General features: G+C 46.3%; 1 protein-coding gene across 3 annotated transcripts; it reads right to left on the bottom strand.

Moving 5' to 3' along the window:
* Positions 1-10,964: 10,964 nt before the first annotated feature.
* Positions 10,965-18,092, bottom strand: LMO2 (LIM domain only 2). Of its 3 annotated transcripts, none has more exons than XM_071559293.1 (4): positions 17,994-18,092; positions 17,152-17,329; positions 14,111-14,326; positions 10,965-11,936 (listed from the first exon to the last, which is right to left on the bottom strand). In XM_071559293.1, the coding sequence occupies exons 2-4, from the start codon at positions 17,190-17,192 to the stop codon at positions 11,717-11,719; spliced, it is 477 nt and encodes a 158-aa protein (XP_071415394.1). In that variant the 5' UTR covers positions 17,193-17,329; positions 17,994-18,092; the 3' UTR covers positions 10,965-11,716. The 3 variants fall into 3 exon arrangements, with proteins under 3 accessions (XP_071415394.1, XP_071415393.1, XP_071415392.1); XM_071559292.1 differs by lacking the exon at positions 17,994-18,092 and adding an exon at positions 17,462-17,641; XM_071559291.1 differs by lacking the exon at positions 17,994-18,092 and having other exon boundaries at positions 17,152-17,426.
* Positions 18,093-22,629: the final 4,537 nt, after the last annotated feature.

Below are 22,629 nucleotides of genomic sequence, written 5' to 3'. Positions count from 1 at the left end.
TTCATACTGCAGAGAAGAGGCAGTCGAGGAGGTTCCTGGAGTGTATAGAGGACAATTTCCTTCATCAGCTGGTAAATGAGCCTACCAGGGGTAAGGCCCTGCTAGACCTGCTGTTTACAACAGAGAGGGGCTGGTGGATGATGGAGTGGTTGGAGGTTACCTGGGGCACAGTGACCATGAAATAATAGAATTTTCAATCCTCAGGGATGTAAGGAGAGCCACCATTAAAACCTCTACTCTGGACTTCCAGAGAGCAGATTTTGGCCTATTCAAAAGACTAGTTCAGAGCATGCCCTGGGAAACAACCCTTGGGAACAAGGGGATCCAGGAGGGTTGGACTTGTTTCAAGCAGGAAATTTTGAGTGCACAGGAACAGGCTACACCAGTGTGCTGAAAGGAGGGGAAGACGGCCAGCTTGGTTAAATAGGGAGATTCTGAAGGAAATCAGGGATAAAAAGAAAGTTTACAGACTATGGAAAAAAGGGCTGGGTACTTAGGAAGAATTTACAGATAGAGCCAGGTCATGCAGGAAAAAAATTAGGGAAAGAAAAGTGAAATTTGAAGTTAATTTGGCTAATTCTGTAAGAGATAACAAAAAGTCCTTCTATAAATACATTAATAACAAAAGGAGGGGCAAGGAAAACCTCCATTCTCTGTTGGACTTGGAGGGAAATAGAGTTAACAAAGATGAGGAGAAGGCTGAGGTACTTAACACCTACTTTGCCTCAGTTTTCACCAATAAGACAGGTGGCCCTCAAGACAACTGGCCTCTGGAGCTGGTGGACAGGGAGAGGGAGCTGAATAGCCCTCCCGTATTCCAGGAGGATATAATGACTTACTGAGCCAGCTGGATCCTCACAAGTCTATGGGACCAGACGGGATCCATCCCAGGGTGATGAGGGAGCTGCAGAAGAGCTTGCCAAGCTGCTCTCCATCATCTTCCAACAGTCCTGGCTCTCTGGGGAGGTCCCAGATGATTGGAAGTTGGCAAATGTCACCCCAATCCACAAAAAGGGCTGCAAGCAGGACCCTGGCAACTCCAGGCCTGTCAGCCTGACCTCCATGCCTGGCAGGGTTATGGAGCAGTTCATCCTGAGTGCAATCACACAGCACCTTCAGGGTGGACAAGGGATTAGACCCAGCCAGCAGGGGTTTAGGAGGGGCAGGCCCTGTCTGACCAACCTGATCTCTTTTTACAATCAGGTGACCCACCTGGTGGATGAGGGGAAGGCTGTGGATGTGTCTGTCTGGACTTCAGCAAGGCCTTTGACACTGTCTCCAATAATATACTCCTGGGAAAGCTGGTAGCCCATGGCCTGGATAAGTGTACCCTCTCCTGGATTAGGAGCTGGCTGGAGGGCTGGGCCCAGAGAGTGCTGGTGAATGGAGCTGCATCCAGCTGGTCACCAGTGGTGTTCCCCAGGGGTCTGTGTTGGGTCCAGTCCTGTTTAACATCTTTATTGATGATTCAGATGAGGGGATTGAGTCCATCAGCAAATTTGCTGATGACACCAAGTTGGGAGGGAGTGTCGACCTGCTGGAAGGCAGGAGGGCTCTGCAGAGGGATCTGGAGAGACTGGAGAGATGGGCTGATCCCAATGGGATGAAGTTCAACAAGGCCAAGTGCAGGTCCTGCCCTTTGGCCACAACAACCCCCTGCAGCGCTCCAGGCTGGGCACAGAGTGGCTGGAGAGCAGCCAGGCAGAGGGACCTGGGGGGACTGAGGGACAGGAAGCTCAACAGGAGCCACCAGTGTGCCCAGGTGGCCAAGAAGGCCAATGGGATCCTGGCCTGGATCCAAACTAGCGTGGCCAGCAGGCCCAGGGCAGTGACCCTTCCCATGTACTCTGTGTTGGGGAGGCCACACCTTGAGTGTTGTGTTCAGTTCTGGACCCCTCAGTTCAGAAAGGATATTGAGGGGCTGGAGTGGGGCCAGAGAAGAGCTGCAAGGCTGGTGAAGGGACTGGAGCACAAGTGCTGTGGAGAGAGGCTGAGGGAGCTGGGGGTGTTTAGCCTGGAGAAGAGGAGGCTCAGAGGTGACCTCAGCACTGTCTGGAACTCCCTGAAGGGAAGTTCTGGCCAGGTGGGGGTTGGTCTCTTCTCCCAGGCACTCAGCAACAGGACAAGGGGGCACGATGGGCTCAAGCTCTGCCAGGGGAAATTTAAGTTGGATATCAGAAAAAAATTCTTTGCAGTGAGAGAAATCAGGCATTGGAATGGGCTGCCCAGGGAGGTGGTGGATTCACCATCCCTGGAGATTTTTAAACTGAGATTGGACATGGCACTGAGTGCCATGATCTGGTAAAGGGACTGGAGTTGGACCAAGGGTTGGACTCGATGATCTCGGAGCTCTTTTCCAACCCAATCGATTCTATGATTCTATGATTCCTGCCCCTTGCCATGGACAGGGACACCTTCCACCAGCCCTGGTTGCTCCAAGCCCCATTCAACCTGGCCTTGCACACTTCCAGGGATGGGGCAGCCACAGCTGCTCTGGGCACCCTGTGCCAGGGCCTGCCCACCCTCACAGGGAAGAATTTCTCCCTCACAAGTAACCTGAATTCCCTCTCTTTCAATTTGTGCCCCATTGCTACAGTTTCTGACAGAGTCCCACCCTGGCTTCTCCACAGGTCCCCTTCATGTACTGGATGGTGCTTTGAGGTCTCCACGTGAACTTCTCCAGGATGAACATCCTGACCTTTCTTGGCCCACTTCCGTAGGAAAGGTGCTCCAGTCCTCTTATCAGCATCATGGCTTTCTCTGGGCTTGCTCCAACAGTTCCATGTCCCTCTTATGTTGAGGACACCTGAACTGGACGCCATTCTCCAGGTTGAATGTCACAAAAGCAGAAAGGGAAAATCCCCTTCTTTAACCTTTGGATGCAGCCCAGGATCCCACTGGCTTTCCAAGCAGCAAGAACACACTGCCTTGCACTTGGTTCTGCTGAACCCTGGCCCGTGGGGATGCTGGGCTCAGACAGAGCTCCTAGGCTCAGACAGAGCTGCTGCCCCGTGGGGAGCTGAGACCACCAGGCTTTGGTGGGAGCTGAGGCCACCAGGCTTGGGTGGGCTCTGCCCTGGTGCTGCTCAGCCCTTGCCGGCTGTGCCTGCCTGTGAGCCCTGGCCAGGTGTCTCCATGTCCTCGAGCATCCCAGATGGTGTCTGGCTCCTGTGGTTTGGGGACTGGCAGGAGCCCACCTTGCCAGTCTGGAGTTTAACACGTGCACACAAAGCTGTGCTTTCCTTCTAGTGAATATTAAGAGATCAAGCGCCTTAATTTGCTTTCCTGAAACAGAAAAGTTTGTCTCTTTCAATGGACTAGTTGGACCACCAAATATTCATGTGAATATATTGTAGGATCAGGCCATGGAGAACCCTGAAGGCTGAGGGGGCACTGACTGCTTCCAACAGGAGATTGTTTGCAATTGCTTTGAAGCTTTCTGTTTACCAAAGGGACAAGAATTAATAGAGGGAATTGGCATTGTGCACTAGAAGTTAAGAGCCTCTTCCAGTGCCTAATGGGGCTCCAAGAGAGCTGCAGAGGGACCTTCGACAAGGGCCTGGAGTGACAGGACAAGGGGAAATGTCTTCAAGCAAAAAAAGTGTTGCATCTTGAGGGTATATGTGGGATCACATTTTATATGAAAAATCTCACATGATGTGCGACAGCTGCAGCAAAAATAGAAACTGCTCCTTTTATGTCCCTCACTTTTAGTGAGTTTGTTCTGATTTGAGAGAAAGAATTGTTTCTACTGCATGATTTAACTCTACTGATCCTTTTTCTCTCTCTTCTTTTTCAGGTTTCAGTGGGATGTTAATGGAACTGTTCACTGTCCTAACAACATCGCTCAAATAAGAAGTGGAAAAAACCAAGCTGCTGGTTTTAATTCTATCATCTTACAGTTCCCTGTAGAGAAGAAAGTGCAATAGTAAAGGTATATTTAAAGTGTTACTAAAATGCTACAATTGTGTTTGTCCTTGGGTTTTTGGTCTAGGAAGATCTAAGAGTGCAGAGCCAATAGAAGGTTCATAATTCTTTATTTCCATCATATTGTGCCAGAAGATTGATCCAAGGCCTGGAAAGTTCTGCTTCTAGTACTTGCATAGATATGAGGTGTTACTGAAGGGTTTAGCATTTTACTTCCCTAAAGGATCTCCTAAAAACTGCAAAAAAACACATAGTAACAGGGAAATGTCTGTTCCTGAGGCTGAAAACTAACAAAAACGAAACAAACAAACCACACAAAACCAAAAGGAAACATAAACCCACTTAAAACTGTAGTATTTTGACATTGCACCCACAGCAGTCTCTGCACTCTCCATCCAAAAACTGACAGCTGCACAAACTGACACCATGGAATTTATCATAGAATTTTTCCAGCTCAGTCAAGACAGTAAAGTTCTTTTCTACTTTAATAATGGAGTCTAATTTTTCTTCCATTATCACCAGTCATGGACCCCAAATGGCCAAATATATCAGAGGTGCTCCTCAGGCTGAAAATTTCTCAGATTGCTTCATGCATTCCGTGTTTAATCTTTGAAGGATGATGAGGCTTTTAGCATCCTTCATTTATTTTTACTTATTGAAAATCTGGTGAAATGACACACTAGGGATCTTCAGCACTGGGTGCTGAGTGTCTCTTGAAATTCAACTCATGGGCTAAGGTTTTTGGTCAGGGAATGATCTGCTTTTCACAAGATCAGCTTCTTGGTGCTGTAAATGGACAATAATAAATGGGCAAAACTGAGACTTTGAGGGGAGTAGGCAGCTTGGAAAATTGGTAGGAAGAAAGAAGCTGAGGTCCAGAAAATTTGTATTGTTACTATACTGTTATTATGGGGTTTGTTCTTTACTGTGGCAAGGATGCAACAAGGTCAGGCCTTCATTGGAACAGCCAGGCAGTGACCTTTGCTTGGAAATCTGATCATCTCAAATTAACCAAAGACAATGAATGACTATAATAAAGACCACAGAAGGAGTAAGGGAAGAAAATTAAAAATGGGAGCTGGAGGCTCATGCAGTGACTGCAGTGAATCACATAAAGACAGCTCAGCAGTCCCTTGAGAAGGGTCTAAAATATTTATGTATGTTTGGAGAGTTTGGAATGCCACTTAAGAGAGGAATGTTGATAGACTGGGCATTTTTCTTCAGATGAAAGATTCAGTGTTAACACAAACTGGCATAGCCAAGTTTTATTCTTTCCTAAGGTTGCTTAGCTTGCAGTTGGTTTACTTTTCATATTAAGCTCTTTCACATAAATAAGATAGAAAATACCACTAAAAATGGAAACATTAACCTGTGAAAGTATAAAAAATAAAGTTTATTGACTCTACAGAGCATGGATGGCATAGAAAAGCATGATTCTTGCTTCCAAGTACTAACACATGAAAGTAAGATATTGTGTCAGAGGTGGATATTCAGAGGTATCTCAGCACAGGTGAGTGGCACTGGTACCTGTGCTCAGGTTTTGTGTGTACACAGTTGTGTGTGCTGGATTTACACTGGCAGAGACTGGTGCTGCCAATGTCCACAGGAGCCCAAGAGTGCTAGTTTCATGTGAACTTGGTCTGAAAAGGCAGGAATAAAGCCTCAGGAATATTTATAATTTCATGGACTTTCAGTGTTTTCATTGTGTGTGGTTCCTGATGCCATGACACGATCCACCATCCAAGGACTGTGTGAAACCCCCCCAAAAGCAAGGGTTGCAGGAATATTTCATGATCCTTTGGAAAGTGCTGAGCCCCTGGTTGTTTTGTGTAGGAGCTCAGAAGGTCTTTCTGTACCTGAGGAACATGGAGAATAATGAGGAGAAAACTGCTGCTGTAGAGCACTTCCTGAACTAAAAAACCCCATCTGCATGAACCAGATAGCAGCTCACTTTTGAGCTCCCCAATCTTTCTAATTTAGGTCATTAGCTGAGACTGTTGATGAGGTGGGCAGTCACATGTGGCTGCAGTGGTGGGGTGTTTTGGCTACCAACACTTGAACCCAGAGCACATTCATCAGAGGACAGCAAATGCCTGAAGTGCTGAGCTGGGTTTGAAGAGCCAGCACACAGACAAAAGCCTCCAGAAGCCCTTTGCAATTCCCTTAGTCATCCATTCCCACCAAAAGCTTCCCTTTTGAAGCTTCCGGGAAGCCTGATGTGACCTTTGGTCGTCCTTTTGGTCACAGCTCTTATCTGTGTAGTGCAGACCCTCCTCCCTCTGCTTGTCCTGCTCAAAAACAGCTATTATGGGATAAACAAACCGTATTTGCTGGTGCACGTTCTCAGTTCCCTTATCAGCTGAACAACACACTTCTCCTGCATGTTGGGTCACACTGGCTGCTGGCCCAGCTCCAAGGATTCCAGGGCAACTTCATCACAGCTGGTTTGGCACTTGCTCACAGCTATGGACTGCAAAAAATCACAACAACGTGGGGATAGAGCTGACTGACAGGTTCCCGGTGCTGCAAAGCATCTTTAGGTTGATGGTTGCAGGTCTTAGGTCTTTTTTTAGGAGATACAGACATGATAAGCACTGGTTTAGGTAGCTGTCAAGATGCTTCAGGATATGGTCAGACTGAAGATTCTGTGTCTTATCGAAGAAGAATTTCAGTTTTATTGTGATTGTCTCTTTATAATATAAATAAATAAGGAAAGCATCTGACTCTAAAAACCAGTTCACAGCTCTTCTGAAATACATTGGTAGAGTTGTCTGAGATGAGACACATTTCTGAGGAGAGGGGAAAACCAAATCCCTGGGAGCTTTTACCAACTCAGCCAAGAAGTTACAGCCCTGAAGAGGGTTTCCTCTGGCATAACATGAAACTTGGCTGGCACAGAGCTACTGGAATAAAAGAAAGAGTTAGTTATCTTGGGTCACAGCTTTAAAAGGTTATTCCTTCCTCAACACCACAAAGCAACAGCTTTCCATTGCTCTAGTCACTCCTGTTACAGCATTCCTTGTTGCTCCCCTCCAAATCCAGCACCTCCACAGAAATCAACCTTCTTGCAGTCCATTCACCCCTGGTTACAGGCTTTGCTGTCTTACATCAACCTATAAACCTATCAGCCAGACAGAGAGCAGAGGGGATCACAGAGCACTTAGCAAAAGGTGTATTCAATTTATTCATTAAAAAAGAAAAATGTCTACCCTGAAAATCTTTTTAAAAAATCTTTTTTTTTTCATGCATTATCTGCTTTTCACCCTGCAAAAAATTTAAATATCTGAAAATTAACTTTTTAATGGAGAAACAGTTAAACAGGGGCTTTTTGTTCATCCCTTTGCTGTTGGTGAAGAACACAGATAAGAGAGCTCCAGGAACTGCCTGTGTAATGCTGCAGAGAGCAAAATGATGGGCCAATCTCTTGTTTGAAGACTAAGAGATGTCACCAAATGTGTTTATTTTAACAGAAGTTCATGGCTTTTTACCACCCATGTCCAGATGTCCACAGAGGCTGTTGAGTAATCATGCTTGAAAATGGAACATGGTGTATACTCCTGCAAACTATGTTTAATTAACCATCAGAGATCTGCTGATTTATTAGGAACCTTTCTGAGATGTGCCTTCTCATTAGCCTGGTACAAAGCAACCCACAGCAGGAGGGAACAAGTTGCTTCAAACACGGTTCAACTTTTAGCCAGTTTAATCTTCATCCCATTGGCAGACTTCTGACCCTTATTTTAATTATAGTTCCTTAAATGTTTTGTGATATCATATCTCAGTCTCTCTGTTCTATGTCTTTTTGTGGGTTTTTTTAGTTGTTGTTGGACAGAGGAATAGATAATTTTTTCCAGTGTCCATTAAATTCCCTTTGCCTGCAGTGCAGTGTATGCTCCATAAAAAGAGATGAACCTGCTTCAAGTGAAATAAGCTGATGCTGCACTGTCTTTTCAGAGCAACAAAAATCTTTATAGATTATTTCCCCAAGTGCCACGAATCTCCTTCAAAGCCTTAAGCCACTGATATCAATTAATAAACTTAATAGTCTCATTTCCAATTCGCATTCAGGCCACACAGGGCGGATGCTCGCCCTGGCAAATGCTTGAAAGCTTTGCCTTTCAGAGATAAAATGTTACCTTGTGTGCGATAGGGGTGTTGGGGGCGGGTGATTCAGGAGCAGAAAGACCTGTTAAAGTGCAGCACCTGAGGCCTTCTTGTTTTTAGAATTTACAGTCTGGGGCTGGCAGTCGTATAAATGAGTGATGCTCTCTGATGTTCTCTTCCAGGCTGGCTACAAAATTGGCAGGGAGTCTTGGGTTTTGTGCTGATGTGTCCAGAATTCAAATAATTTGATTCTTGGGTATAATGACAATTGGAGGCAGAGTATTACCTTGAGAAAAGAGAGGGGAGAGACAGCTTCTGGATCCTATATTGAATTAACAACCGATTCCCATTTACTCTCTTTGCTGAAAACTCTATTATGCAGAGCTCTTATTGCCCTGATTCAAGGGCAGGGAATTAAAAAAGTGATATGGATGGTAATGCTCCCATCTTCCTACCATGACACTGAATAATGGGGACAGAGAAGGGAAATCTTGACGGATGGTACACCCTTTAAAATACTGCTGAGAGTGAAAACACAGGGAGGACAGTGTATCTGAACATCAGTGATTAAGTCACATTCAGATTTTTGTGCTTTTTGCTTAGGAGCTTAAATCATCTTTGCTTTTATTTTCTGTTGGGTTTGGAACATTTTATCTTTCTGTTATTCCAGGAGATAACCCTTACTGTAAGGAACATAATTGAGATGAGGACAGAAGTGAAGCATTGGGTACACTAATTCCAGGGGAAATCTGCTCTTTTCTCCTGGATTTGAAGAGCAAGAGTTGGGAATCTGGCAGGGAAAAGTCCACCAACACAGTGGTTTAATTATACAGGTAGAACAATAATCTGCTCAAGTGCAGGCTCTTCTTTCCAGCTCAGCCTAAGCTCTTTCTGGATCACAGTGGTGGCCTTAAAATAAGGACACCCTGCAGCATCCTTCCTTTACAAATACATTCATTTAGGTTAAAAAAATGTATTTTCCTGTGTAAACCACACCTCACACAAAATGAGTGTATTTGCATGAGGGAATTTTAAAAATGTGACAATATCTCTGTTCCACAAGTGGCTCATTGAGAAACAGAGTATTTAACTCCTTGCCAAAAGTCACACAGGGAATACTTTCTGAGGTGAGAACAACACATGGATCTTGGTCTAGTTAGTGCAAAACCACAGAGCCTCCCTGAACTGTGGACACCCTTACCTGGTCTCAGCCCAGATGTTAACAGGCCCCTTACACTAAATTTTCCACCAAACCTCTCTGTGAGGTGGAATCATGACAATCAGCTCTACAGCATGACCTAGGAAGGGTAAAAATGACACTGGGATGGGAAGGGTTTAGGGAAGAAAAGTCAAAACTCTTACCTGTACCAGTATCTGTTGCCTCTGACCATACCAATGCTGTTGTTATGTTGGTGTAACTCTGATTTTACAGTCAGTGACACCATCCTGCTGCAGGAGAGGAACATGCAGCTCCAAACCTCTTCAGAGCAGCTCTGAGAAGCCAAAACCAGGGCTTGCTTTGTCAGAGGGGAGCTCATTTTACCTCCCCCTGCCCCTCACCGACCTGGATTATGAGCAGATGCCAACCTGTCATCCCAAATATCTGGTGCTCATTCAGAGCCCCTGGGAAGGAGCTGAATCCCACTCTCTCCAGCATGGCCAGGACATGGCAGGCATGGTGACCTGGAAAGCTTTAAAGGCATCTGCCATGAACCCCTGTACAGACCTGGAGCACCACTGTGCACCTCAGCATCCTGGGTACAGCCACCACGCCACGTTAATTAATTAATTATTTGTTTCCAGTGAATGAAGAGAGCTGATGGCTGTATTTCCCTTGTGCCTTCCTCTGGAGGCAGGAATTTAGGGGAGTCCTAACCACCTGCCTGTGGCCTCCAGAGGTCAGCACATCCCCGGAGAAGAGCCGAATCACAGCGCCCTCAAACTGCACTTTTGAAACGTGATCTCATCAGGTTTAGTTTCCACTTTGACTGGTAATAAGATTAACAGACTTTTCCCCCAATGCTCGTTGTGACAACAAAAGCAAGAAAAGGCAAACGAGCTCTCAGAATATCCATTGTCAAATGGGCAATGTTGCCGTTGGTCTGTGCTGCCACTTGGATGGGCGATCCCTTCGGGGAAAAATGTATTGAAAACAATCGAATTGATATCCACAGGCTTAGTTCTATTCCTGATGTGGGGCATGGACATGTCAAGAGTTTTCTGGTTTAGCCGTGTGAAAAGCTTTCATTTTTAGTGTATTTGAACACAACTTGAAATTCTAGTGATACCTGTCTCTGAAAGGGTAACACATAACCACAAACCAGAGAGAGATGGGAAACAGAGATTATCAGAGATGCAGAAGAGCATTGATGTGAAAACGAACTTTGAGTATTCATCTCAGTAAAAAACGAGGTGGAGGGAATATGATAGCATAGAACCATAGAATGGTTTGTGTTGGAAGGGGCCTTAGAGACCACCCCGTTCCAAACCCCTGCCATGGGCAGGGACACCTTCCACTAGATCATAATGCTCCAGGTCTGCCCTTCGAGGCCATACAGGTCTTTAAAGTCAAGAATATTGGGAAAAAGTTGGTAGGAAATGACTTCACTGTCTCTCATGGTGATCCACCAAGGCAACAGGCTTTGAAATAAACTCAGTGTAGAATTAAACCATGAAAATCGTTGCTTTGGGTTTTTATTGAGGGTCACCAGCCTCACAACATCCTCATAAACACCAGAGAGCCTCTACAATCTCGTTTCTTAGCATGAAGAGCTCCACAGGATTTACTGATACCTCAGTGTTCTCACATTGCTGCTTCGAAATGCAACCTGAATTGGATCCAGCTGTAGGCAAAATACACAAACCCTGCTACAAAATATAAAATTAATAATGCAAACAAAACAATCCAGTCCAGCTAAAAAGAATAACAAAACTCGAATCTTCCATTATTTTTATTAAGCTGCCGAGTCTTACTACACACAACAATTTTATTGATATAATCTAAGTTAATAAAATAGTTGAACAACTCTTTAGATTTATATTTGTATAGAAATGATCTGGGGAACACCTCATCTTGAAAGCAGTGCCTGAAAGCAACTATTCAGCAGGATTTTTTAAAAGAAGAGTTTGGGACTAGAGGATGCACTGTTCATTCCCAAAGGAAAAATAAAAACATCCATGCAAAAATAACCCCCACCCCCTTCCTGCTTTCTCTCCCACCCAAAGAATAAGGTCATATGGAATGACCACAGCAGGGGTGGCTCTTCCAGTATTCCTCCTCACACCTCCTTTGGGAGCTGAAGTCTAAACTCGATAATTAAAACAAGAGAAAGAAAATTCAATTGCACAATCCTAGTCTGCAGGTGACAATATCATAACATCTCTTTACAGAAGTCCCTACTCTTTTCCAGCTGGGAGAACCAGTCCTGGTGTGCTGTTTGTCCCCGTGGCCAGTGTCAGTTCCTGTCTGTGTGGTTAACACAAGTCAGCCTATCTACTATTGCTTTGCTCTCCCTCCTTCACCTATGTGTACTTTACATCCTACGTGGCACTGCCTGCCCGGGGCCGGCTCCGTGGTGTTTCCCCCCATTCTCAGTCCCCCAGCCCCAGTGCCGGTGCCCTCCCTGCAGCCGGACACCAGCGCTGCCCACGAGGTGTGTGGCACAGACCAGGCAGCACGTCCTCGCTAGATCATCCCGTTGAGCTTAGTCCACTCGTAGATGTCCTGCTCGCACACTATGTCTGAGTTGATGAGGAGGTACCTGTCTCCAACACAGAAGTGTTTCTGGCAGGCAGCACACTTGAAGCACTCCAGGTGGTACACCTTGTCCTTCACCCTCATGGTCATCTCGTAGGCGCGGATGCGCTTGTCGCAGGAGGCGCAGAGCCCGTCCTGGCCGAAGAGCCTGCAACGACATGGCAGGGAAGGGAGCAGAACTCCTTGGCTGGGGAAGTGGGACAAGCCACAGCAAACCCAGGACACAGCACCGAGTCAGAAAGACCCAGGAAAGACACGAATTTGCAACACCAAAAATTGAACTACGAAATCCAAGGTCCTCACCTCTTTTCAGTATCATGGAATCATGGAATGGTTTGGGTTGGAAGAGACTTTAAAGTCCATCCAATTCCACCCCCTCAGCTACAGGCAGAGACATCTTCCACTAGAACAGGTTGCTCCAACCTGGCCTTGGACACTCCCAGGGATGTGGCAGCCACAGCTTCTCTGCCCAACCTGTGCCAGGGCCTGCCCACCCTCACAGGGAAGAATTTCTTCCCAATATCCCACCTAAATCTGCTCAAATCCATCAATAGAATTGACTTCTCTGATCAACGACCTCATCCTGAGTTGCTGAGCAGCTTCAGGAAGAGCAGAGGTTCCTCAGAGCACTGCACAGAGTTGTGCCCTGCTGATACTTCCACTTCTGTGGTCGACAGAATTACCTTTCCTTTGGTAAATGTGGCCTGTCTGCAGCTGTGCTTTACAGCTTAAGGGAAGGAGTAAGGGCAGAGAACGTTATTTCTCTCATCTACCAGGAGATGTCAGTGTTTACTTCTGCCCAACAAAAGGAACGCTAAGGTTACACAGAGGTTGCCACATTTTTCATTAATGAGGGAAGATACTATCTGTTGCGTTATTCAATAAATAAAAACGTTGAATTTCACTGCAGGAAAATGCATTAATTGTATTGCCATACTTCCTGTTGCTTCCATTTTAAGATGAAAAGTAATTGGGGAGTGTAATTAACACTGGATCGCTGCTGGATTTATAAGTGGTCCCATTAGCAGAACTCAGTCCTTACTTTCTGCTTAGCAAAATTCCCATCAGCAAAGCTCAGGGACAGCATAATTAGGGACTCCACTGAGATTTTGGGTTCATTTTTATTGGCAGGTAAATTAGCCTTCAGTAAAAGAGCTGGAAAAATACCATTAAATATAATTACTCTGTTCCACAAACCTCCTGACATGGTAGGGATCCATTAGAAGAAATGAAACAACCAGCACATAAAGGACCAATACATTTTAATCAAGGATGTAAAGATCCTTTGTTACCAATTTTTGGGAAATATCTTAATCTCTAATTAATCTTTCTACTTACAAATTTTGGCAAAAACTGATAGGCAGAGAGTTGTTAGTGAAAATACCCATAACAAGGAACAACACTGACCCTGTGGGGTTCACCTGGAGCTGTGTGGTTAGGTCTGTGCAGACCATCAGATGTTAACAACCCCAACTTGCAGGATTTCTTACTATATTCTTTGCATTATCAAATAATTCTTGTTTGTCCACCACATGTAGAAATGCTTTCATTTCCATTAAAAAAATGTTTTGGGTTTGTTTTTTTTTTCCCAACAAGCTTCTAAAGATTTAACTATAAACAACAACTCGAAGTTGTTTACCTAACCAACACAGATAACCTTTGGATTTATCTGTAGGTTATGAGGAAAACCACCAATACCATAAAGCACCTGCACATGAACCCCAAAATTATGAAGACAGGCTGAGCAAGCTGGAGCTGTTCAGCCTGGAGAAGAGAAGGCCCCGGGGAGACTTCAGAGCCCATTCCAGTGCCTGAAGGGGCTCCAGGAGAGCTAGAAAGGAACTTGGGACAAGGGATGAGGGGACAGGACAAGGGGGAATGGCTTCACAATGACAGAGGGTGGGGTTAGATGGGATATTGGGAAGAAATTCTTCTCTGTGAGATGGGGTATTGGGAAGAAATCATTCCATGAGAGGGTGGGCAGGCCCTGGCATGGGGTTGCCCAGAGAAGCTGTGACTGCCCCATCCCTGAAGTGTCCAAGGCCAGGCTGGACAGGGCTTGAAGGAGCCTGGGCTAGTGGGAGGTGTCCCTGCCCATGGCAGGAGGTTGGAATGAGATGAGCTTTAAGATCTCTTCCAACCCCAGCCATTCTGGGATTCTACAAGCATGGTCTGAGCCCACCTTCCAAACTGAGCTGTGCTACACCCATTGCTGCTGTCGCACTTTAAGAGTAATTAAAACCCAATTCCTCACTGTACTCATTAAACAAAGCTGAAATGATGGGCAGGAGAGGGGTGAGGGGGGAAGGATGGGCTGTGTACCTGAGGTAGTCCCTCCTGCAGAGCTTCCTGCCCAGTTTGTAGTAGAGGCGCCTGCCCACCTCGCCGAGCCGGCAGCCGCACAGGTCGCAGCTCAGGCAGTCCTCGTGCCAGTACTGGTCAATGGCCTTCAGGAAATAGCGGTCCCCAATGTTCTGCTGGCACCCCCCACATGTCAGCAGCGAGGGGGGGATCTGCAGCACCTCATCCACTGGCTCCCTGGGGGAAGGAGAGAAGTATTGGAGAAGGAAAATTGCCACTGGAAGCGTCTGTGTGAGGAGGAGGAAAAGCAGAGCAAACCACAAAGCTGGAGTAGTTTTTTTCTCCATCTCACCAGGGGCTAAAGGACTCAAAAAGGCATCTCAGGGACTTTATACTTTCCATTGGGAAATGGAAATTTGATGAGTAAGTCTGAGGATGCCATTTCCCTGAACAGCATGAAATGAATAAATACAACAGATGAGGCCGTTGCCCAAGTGGTTTGAGTTTTGCTGCTGTTTTTAACAGAAGCAGAATTTTACCTCATGCAAATTTTACCTTTTTTTTTCCTTAGCTAAGGACACAAATTGCCTGGAATGAGTCTATGCCACTACAGCTCAAACAGTTATTTGGGATTTACACACCAGACACACAAATCTTTACTGTGATATTAGCACTGACTATTCATTTACCTTAAGCTGTTCCCTTTTTAAAAAGCTTGAAAATCTATGATGGGTCTGGTACTACCTGGGAATAAAACGAGAATTTTCTTCAAAGCTGCTTTCTCAGGGAATTTTCTCCTTTGTCTTCTTGGGCAACTTTACAACTTGAGGGAAAAAAACCCAACAAAAAACAGAACAGCAAAAAAATTAAAAGGAAAGTGCCTGAGCTCAGTTCTGTGAGGTTCTGGCTTCACTCAAACCTCAGGGAAGTCACTAAAAAAATCTACTGGATCCATCCTTCAAGCACCTGCTTAATTTCAAACCTGTGGGAAGCAGAGTGGACCCTCAAGTTTTTCCATGTTATTGGTTTCTTGTTCTAACCCAGAGTCCCTCAGCAATTAGTTTCTGTCACTGGTCTGTCCTCCCTTGGGCTGGTGGGGGCAGAGGAGACCTACACTGATGGAGAAGGAGCTGGCTGTTCCCAGTTTCCAGTGGGCAACAGGAAAAAATTGTATTACTCCTGCTTATTTCCTGGATCAGCAGTTTTCTGGGCAAAAATTACTTTCTTCAGCAAGGAGGAACGACCTCTGGTCAAGAACTTCTGGGCTGAGAAAGTGATCCTGCAGTTTTTATTTAGGCAAGCTGAGTCCTGAGATATTATCTGTTTTCATTCTGCTCTGGTTTTTCTTCTAAGTTTAAACTGCTGTGTCCTGCGAGCTGTGTTGTAATATCCCTCTCCTGCCAGCTCTCCATCCTGTGAGTTTTCATTAAAATCATGGGGAACTCAAGATTAGGCCCTACTTTTTCCAAATTCATCCTTTGGGGCTCCATTACTTCCTTTCCTAATATGTGGGCTCCACTCTGACAACTTTTGAGAGTCTTCCAGCAGAAGGAAACACACTTCATTATCTTTTATTATCCATTATTTGGGACTTCAGATGTACCCCAAAATATTCCATCTGAGGGGTGTTTGGGAATCCCAAGCCAGGTTTCCCTGACAGCCCTGAACTCTGGAACAGCCCAAGGGATATTTGTGCAGAACAGCATTCCTGGTTTACACATCAAGCTTTTTTGATGTCAATAGATTCCTAAGGCAGAACTTAAGTCACCAGAACACAATGAAGGTACAGATTAAAAAACTCTCTAGTTGAAAGCTGGACATCATTAGGAGCTTGAATAAGCAGTCCTTATAAAAACAACATTTAAAAAAAGAGAAAACATAACTTGTAAAACATCAGATGTGACATGGAATGAAGTGATTTAATGCCCAAAAGCACCAGTTCCCACGTGTTCACTCCAGGCTTCAAGCAATGGCATTTGCAGTATCTCACAGGAAACAAACCACGAATGACTCAATTTACAAAGAGCAATGTTTTAAGCGTTATCTGCGAACGGGGGTTTTATAATTTAGCTTTTTAGTCTCCCTTATCATGATTCCAGACAAGCCTAAGTGTAGTTATTAGCACGTACAGGGCTGAGGTGACCCTGGGTCTGTGCTGAGTTCCCATCTCTGGGTGCACAGGAGGGAACGGGACAGGGAGCACAGCCCGAAAGCCTGGATGGGGACACGGGAGCCAATCCCTTCCACGAGAGGCAAACCCAGGCAGGGAAATTCTCATCTTCTCCATCCCATCCAGCAAGTCTTTCTCCACATGCCCTCAGCAGAACACTCAGCCCCCACCGAAGCAGCTTCTACGAGCTCGTGAAAGTTGCATCATGAAAACGTGGAAGTTGGGCACCCGCAGACGAAACAGCCCTGACCTTTCACTGATGGGCTGCAGCGAGCTGAAGAGAGCAGCCATGGGGCACGGAGGGTCCCTCGGCATGGGGCAGAGAGGTTTCCCTCCCTGGAAAACCCTCAGGCTCGGGAAGCGGGATGCTCCCCCTCTCCTGAACATCCCCAGCACCCCGGCGTGGCATGAGCGGTGCCCGGGGCGCCTCTCTGCTCCCATCGCCGCTCCTTCCCACAACTTGGAGGGCTGTTCCCAATGTCCCGCACACCGCCAGCCCCGCGCGTCGCAGCAACCCGGGTGCGGTGCTCGGTGTCCCCAGTGCTCGGTGTCCCCGGCGCGGCCGCCCGAGCATCCCCAGCGCGCCGGGCTGCGACAAGCGGGCGGAGATTCCCTGCGCGCGGTTGTGTTTGGCTGCTCCTTCCCACAACTTGGGGGGCTCTTCCCAACCTCCCCCAGCCAGTGAGCCCCGCGGGTCGGGGCATCTCGGTGCGGTGTCAGCGCGGGGGCTGCGGGAGCGCAGCGGCGGAGCCGGTGCCGAACCCTACAGGGCTGCCCGCACACAATGCCCACGGCGGCTCCGTCGGGGAGAGCGGTGGCACTGGGATCCTCCCGGGGAGGATGGACAGCGGGCCGGGGGCGGGAGGACCGCTCAGAAAAAGCGCCCACTTACTCGGAAGGATCGAGGCTTTTCCTCTCGATGGCCGATGACATTGGCAGGGCCGGTTCCTTTGTGGCGTGCCGGTGGTGGGCTCTGCCCCCGCCGCCCCCGCACAGGGTGTCTGCCCGCGGAGCCTTGTCGCCAGCCGCGCTGCCCCGCCGGCCCGCGATGACATTCACAGGATTTCCTCCTGCAGCAGCGACACACACACACACACACACCACACACGGGCGCTGGGGCTGCGCTCCGGCCCCGCACATCCCTCCCTCCCGCTCGGCGTCCTCCCCTCCAGTCCCGCACGGCCCCCCCCCGCGGCTCTGACCTCCCATCCCCGCCGCGCATCCCCCTCGCCCCGATCGACGGGGCCGCTCCCGGGCCCGATCCCGCGGCCGCTCCCGCAGCCGCTCCCGGGGCCGATCCCGCAGGCGCTCCCGCAGCCGCGCCGGGCGGGGGGCGGCGGGCGCGGCCACCGCGGCTGCTCCGCGCAGCAGCCCCGCGGGGTTATTACTGCGCGGCTCGGCCCCCGCGGCTCCGCTTTCATTTCCTCTTTCCTGATCGCCGTGCAAATACAATGGGAGGAAATCACGCTTTAAAGAGACAGCTGCCCGTTTGCTTTAACTGCCCCCGCGGGGGCTCGGAGGGGCGAGCGGCGGCGTCGCGGCACCTCTGCTTAAAGGCGCAGAGCGGCGCTGCCAGGGCTCTGCCCTCCCCTCTTATTCCTCTCCTAACGCTGGCTCTCGGTGGGCAACCTGAAAATCATCCCATGGACAACCTGAAAATCATCCCAAGCGCTGGGCAAAAATCCCCGCGTCCTGCCGCCTGCGCAGCCCCTCGCGGGGCCAGGGCACGCTCACCATCCCTCTGCTCGCCCTCTCCTCCTCTCACATGGCCACGCGTGCTTGGAAGGCACTTGGAGATCCACGGGTAAAGGTGGCAAGCATTTTTTTCCCACGCAGAGCTCGAATTGCTCCACTCAGCCGTGTCTCATTTATACCCCCAGGTGAACATTTGTGGGTGTCTCTCCCAGCCAGCCCTCAGTTCTTGGTAACAAATTTATGCCCTGGCACCGTTTGATGTTAATGGGCGATAAAAGCTGGCGAGTACGAGGTAATCACGGAGAAGCTATGGATGGGAAAGTCACGCCTGATATCTCTGTTTTCCCTCCCACCCTTCCTCCTCTCCATCAGCACAGCACATCCCGGAAAGGACTGATTTACAGCGCCGGAGTGAAAACTATTCCAGCAACCCGAGCCTTTCCCAGCCTCTGTGGCATTACATACTGGCCCTTGCTAGAGGCAGAGTTCTGCTTCAGATCAACTGCTTGCCTTGTAAATCCTTTAAAAACAGTAAGAAAGTATCTGCAATAAAGCACTGGAGAGCAGTAGTAGAAACACTTTGCTTCTATATTAATTCCCAGAAGGGAAATTCATTTGATGTCTATTTATGAGTAGATTTTCTCTCTCTTTTTTTTCTTCAGCTTTTTGGCAGCTGGGGATATAATATCTGCAACATATTAATGAGCCCGATTCAAAGATTAGTAGTGTCAGCAGAAGGACTGTTACTCCTTTCAAGGGGCTTTGAGCCAAGCTCTTGCAATGCTTTAGAGCCATCACTGGTCATTAGAACACATCTTACTCTTTAAACACATTATCTCCAATGTATTTTAAGCTATTACAGCATGAGAGTCACTCATTTCTGCTAAAGGAAAAGGCTCTTTTGTTAGGTTTTCACAGACAGGATTGAATTATATGATGACTATTTAATTTCTGGTGTATTTACCCTGTGATCAGAAAAGTAAAATGTAAATCTTTCCAGAAGACTGAATATTTAAACTATTGCAAAAAAACTGCCAGGAACTTTACTTGGTTTAAAAAAATCAGAAGTTGAACTTAAAGGTGACTCAAAAACATCCATAAGGATATCAAATGTGTTTAAAAAAACCTTAGTTTCTCCTCTTTGTGTCTCAGGGTTTAATAAAGTATAAACTCTAAGCCAAAATTTCCCTGATGATTGGGGTATTCATATTCTGATGGAATACTGTAAACAATTCCATAATGCCAGTAAATGTTCTGCTTTCAGAAGTCATGCATAGACCACAGACGTACTGGCCTGCTGCCTGCCTTCTATTTATTTTTCCAAAATTCACAGGAAATTAATATATTTAAGAACTCTGTCCCTTTGTGTATCTAAAAGAGATCAGCTGCTTCAAAAGTTTTGGTGAGGGATGAAAACACATAAGGAATTACTTAATTCCTTAGAAAAAATAACACAAAAACAAGCACTTATAATACACAGTGGCCAGTGATTACTGAAAAAAACCCAGAATTTTTAAGGTTTTGCGATTCATTGCTTTGGTCAGATCACCTCAGGTCTAGCAGATAATGAGATATTTCTCATATTCATAGCTGAGCACATGCTTTGCTGGACAGACCAGGAACACTCTCTGCTTTGCCAGATTAATCCCTTCACATGCAGAAAGTTTTTCTGTATAAAAACCAGTGGAACAGTTTGAAATATAGAGGCTGAAGAGGACAATTTGTATGTGTTTTATTTTTTCAGTTGGATTGAGAGAAAACTTGACTAGAGAAAGTCAGATCTTTAAGCACTGAGCTGACAGTGCTGGGATCACTCCATGGCCCTGCAAGCACCACCTCATCTCAAATAATTGTAATTAAAACTGAGATTATTTCTTGCTTTCTCCCAACCCTGTGAAGGAGAGACACCAGGCAAAGGCATGAGAAAAGTAAAAAAGAAGCTGGATTTGCAGTGAAAAGCCCAGCGAGAAGGTCCTCAGAATGCTGACCAAGGTAGTTCTGAGGAACAAAGACAGACACTTTTGGGACAACTAAACTCTTGCTCTGGACAGTGAAATTTGGCACTTCCAGCTGAGGACTTTCTGTCCCACCAGAATAGATGACCAGGAATCTTGAACCACTTCTTTCCTTCACCTTGAGCAAGTCCCCTTACACCTCTTTGCCTAAATTTGCCCATTTACACGTTTACTTTCCTCGGGAAAATTGGCTGTCAATCTGCCTTTGCCTCTGGCTGAAAAGACAAAGCGTCACTCAGCCCTGCGGTTGGTGGTGCGACATTTCCTGCCCAGGGACAAAAAGACTTGCACTATTTTTAGTGAGGGCTTTTCTTTCCATTGTCCCTCTCCCTGTGAAGCTGGATTTTCCAGTGCTTTTCAGTGTGGCTTGTGTGTGTGTGTGTGTGTGTGTGTTCATCGATTGAAGATCCTGATGGATGAGTTTTGGTTTCAATTAACTTTTATTAATAAAGCTCATGCTATGGGCTAATTATTGAAGCGTGGCTGAGGTCACATCTGCTGTTAGAAACTACATTTAGCATTCAGTGGAATAATGTACCTGAAATAATGGACTTTTTTAGATATTTCTCACTAAGAACTTTTAATGTGAATCATTTCTATGAGAGGTGTAATCTAAAGAGGTGGCTCAGTGGGCCTGGTTCAAAACTCTTGGACTCAGAAAGTATTTTCAGCTTGTTTTCAGAAGGCCACAGTATCATCATCATCATCATCATCATCATCATCATCATCCAGTCTCAGGTGGCTCCTACCTTTATTTCCTTAGCATGTCCCAGCTTTATTCCCCCTATAGCTTATGGATATTATTGAGGTATTTCAGGTCAGCCTTATTTAGAGAAGTCTGTGTTCAAGAAGATTAACTTTGCTGCCCTCAATAGCCAGTAATGGCTGGTTGACTAAAAGTGCAGTTTATGAAGATTGAAGTCTCTGCATAGGCAGAAGAATTAAATCTCAGTGATGGTGGCCTAGATTTTCTATTAATGCTTTCTGTGGGAAAGAAAATTCAGGACTGTGACTAAAGGTGAACAACGAACATGAGAGGTGGCAAAAAGGAACAAGGATTTCTGTAATTTGGGCTGTGTTCTGCTGCTGACCCACCATTTGGGGTTTGAGTAATCGCTGCTCCACTCCAGTCCTCAATTCACCCATTCGCAAAGTCCTCCTTGTTCCCACCACACACTGGACTAAAGCCTTGACATACCAGCTCTTTGGATAAGGCTCTGGAGAAATGGAAATTTTGGGTTGGTTTGGGTGTTTTGAGCACAACTTTGACACTGCAGAATGAGTTGGGACCTTGGTCTTTGTTCAAGAACCCAGAATATTTGAGGAGGAATTCGAGGGTTGAAACTGGATGGTCTTTAAGGTCCCCTCCAACCCAAACCACTTTGTGATTCCATGATTCTATGAATACAAACCAGGACATTTGACTGTGCCACTGAATGCTGTATCAGTAGTTCCTCATATCACCACCATGTCATATTAATGGCATGAAAGGCACCACAGAATTCAAAGGCAAACAAATATGCATTTATTCCTGTTTTGTGAATCAGGATATTCCTTTTTTAGCCAGTAAGTTCTGGACTGGCCTGCGTGCTCTCCACAAGTGCTGTTTTGATTTTGTTGTGTTTTTTTCACATCAAAAGCTCCCCATCTTTCTCCTAATTAGCACATTTTCTAACCTCCCTGAGGACAGAGGTGGACTTGTCCTTGGGTGATGACCACATGCACTAACTTGAACCCACTTGGGAGGCTTTTGGTAAAGTGTGACTCAGAGAATTTACAGGCTCCTGACCAAGGACACACTTCTGTTTTTGGGGTTTAACCTTTCCTTTGAACTGGAAGAAAACAAACCAGAACAATAAAAGCCACACTCAGGGTGAGGTTTGCCCTGGGACTGTGAGGTCCAGACGTTAGATAAGGATCCTGGTACACAAAGAGGTTTGAGCAGTTACAAAGTTCTGTTTTGTTTTGCCTTATTTTCTTCCACAGGCAACAAAGACGAGAAAAGAAAAACATCCAGCCCAGCTCTGTGTTTTGAGCAGGGAGAAATCTCCACCTGCAGATCACATCAGGGATGATGAAAAGTAAGTTACAGGCAGTCAGATGAAGGGATATTTCACTGGGAAAATGTGCAAGGTTCTCCCTCCCCATTTCCTCTCTCCTTTATTGATTTCTCTTGCTGCCATTGCTGCCTTGCACACAAGTCAGATCCAATTACTCTGTCATGGTTTTCATAAGGCTTCTGCTCTACAGCACAGTCCTTCAAGTAATTTCCCCCTTTTCCATGGGAAATACTCTCTGCTCTGCTGGTGCATAGGAATGACCCCACTGGGGCAGGGGGAATATATTGGTATTAAACACCCCATCCCAAACCATTCCTGTCAGAGAGGAGACACATCTGAACCAAGAGGGGCTTTGAGCTGGACCCAGAAATCAGTTTAGAAAAATAAACGGTGGCTGGGAAAGCAATTCCCTCAGGGAAAATGTCAGAGGGAGTCACAGACAACGAGAAACTGTAGCTCAGGCTCCCCTGTTTTTATATATATATATGTGTGTGTGTGTGTGTGTGTGTTTATATATATACATATATATATTTATATTTATATATTATTTATATTTATATGTTTATGTATTTATATGTTTATGTGTATATAGAATATGCA

This window comes from Pithys albifrons, chromosome 6, assembly GCF_047495875.1.
Source record: "Pithys albifrons albifrons isolate INPA30051 chromosome 6, PitAlb_v1, whole genome shotgun sequence".
NCBI lineage: Eukaryota > Metazoa > Chordata > Aves > Passeriformes > Thamnophilidae > Pithys > Pithys albifrons.
Note: the sequence above shows the minus strand (reverse complement) of the source record. Positions and strands in the feature narration are given on the sequence as shown.

Bases quoted from the DNA above. Each gene is read 5' to 3' on its own strand.
- LMO2 (XM_071559291.1), bottom strand. From the start codon at position 17,399: ATGTGCGGGGCCGGAGCGCAGCCCCAGCGCCCGTGTGTGGTGTGTGTG. The intron at 14,327-17,151 runs GTAAGTGGGCGC...TCCTTCCCCCAG, and splicing joins AAAAGCCTCGATCCTTCCGA to GGAGCCAGTGGATGAGGTGC. The intron at 11,937-14,110 runs GTACACAGCCCA...ATGTCGTTGCAG, and splicing joins TGCAGGAGGGACTACCTCAG to GCTCTTCGGCCAGGACGGGC.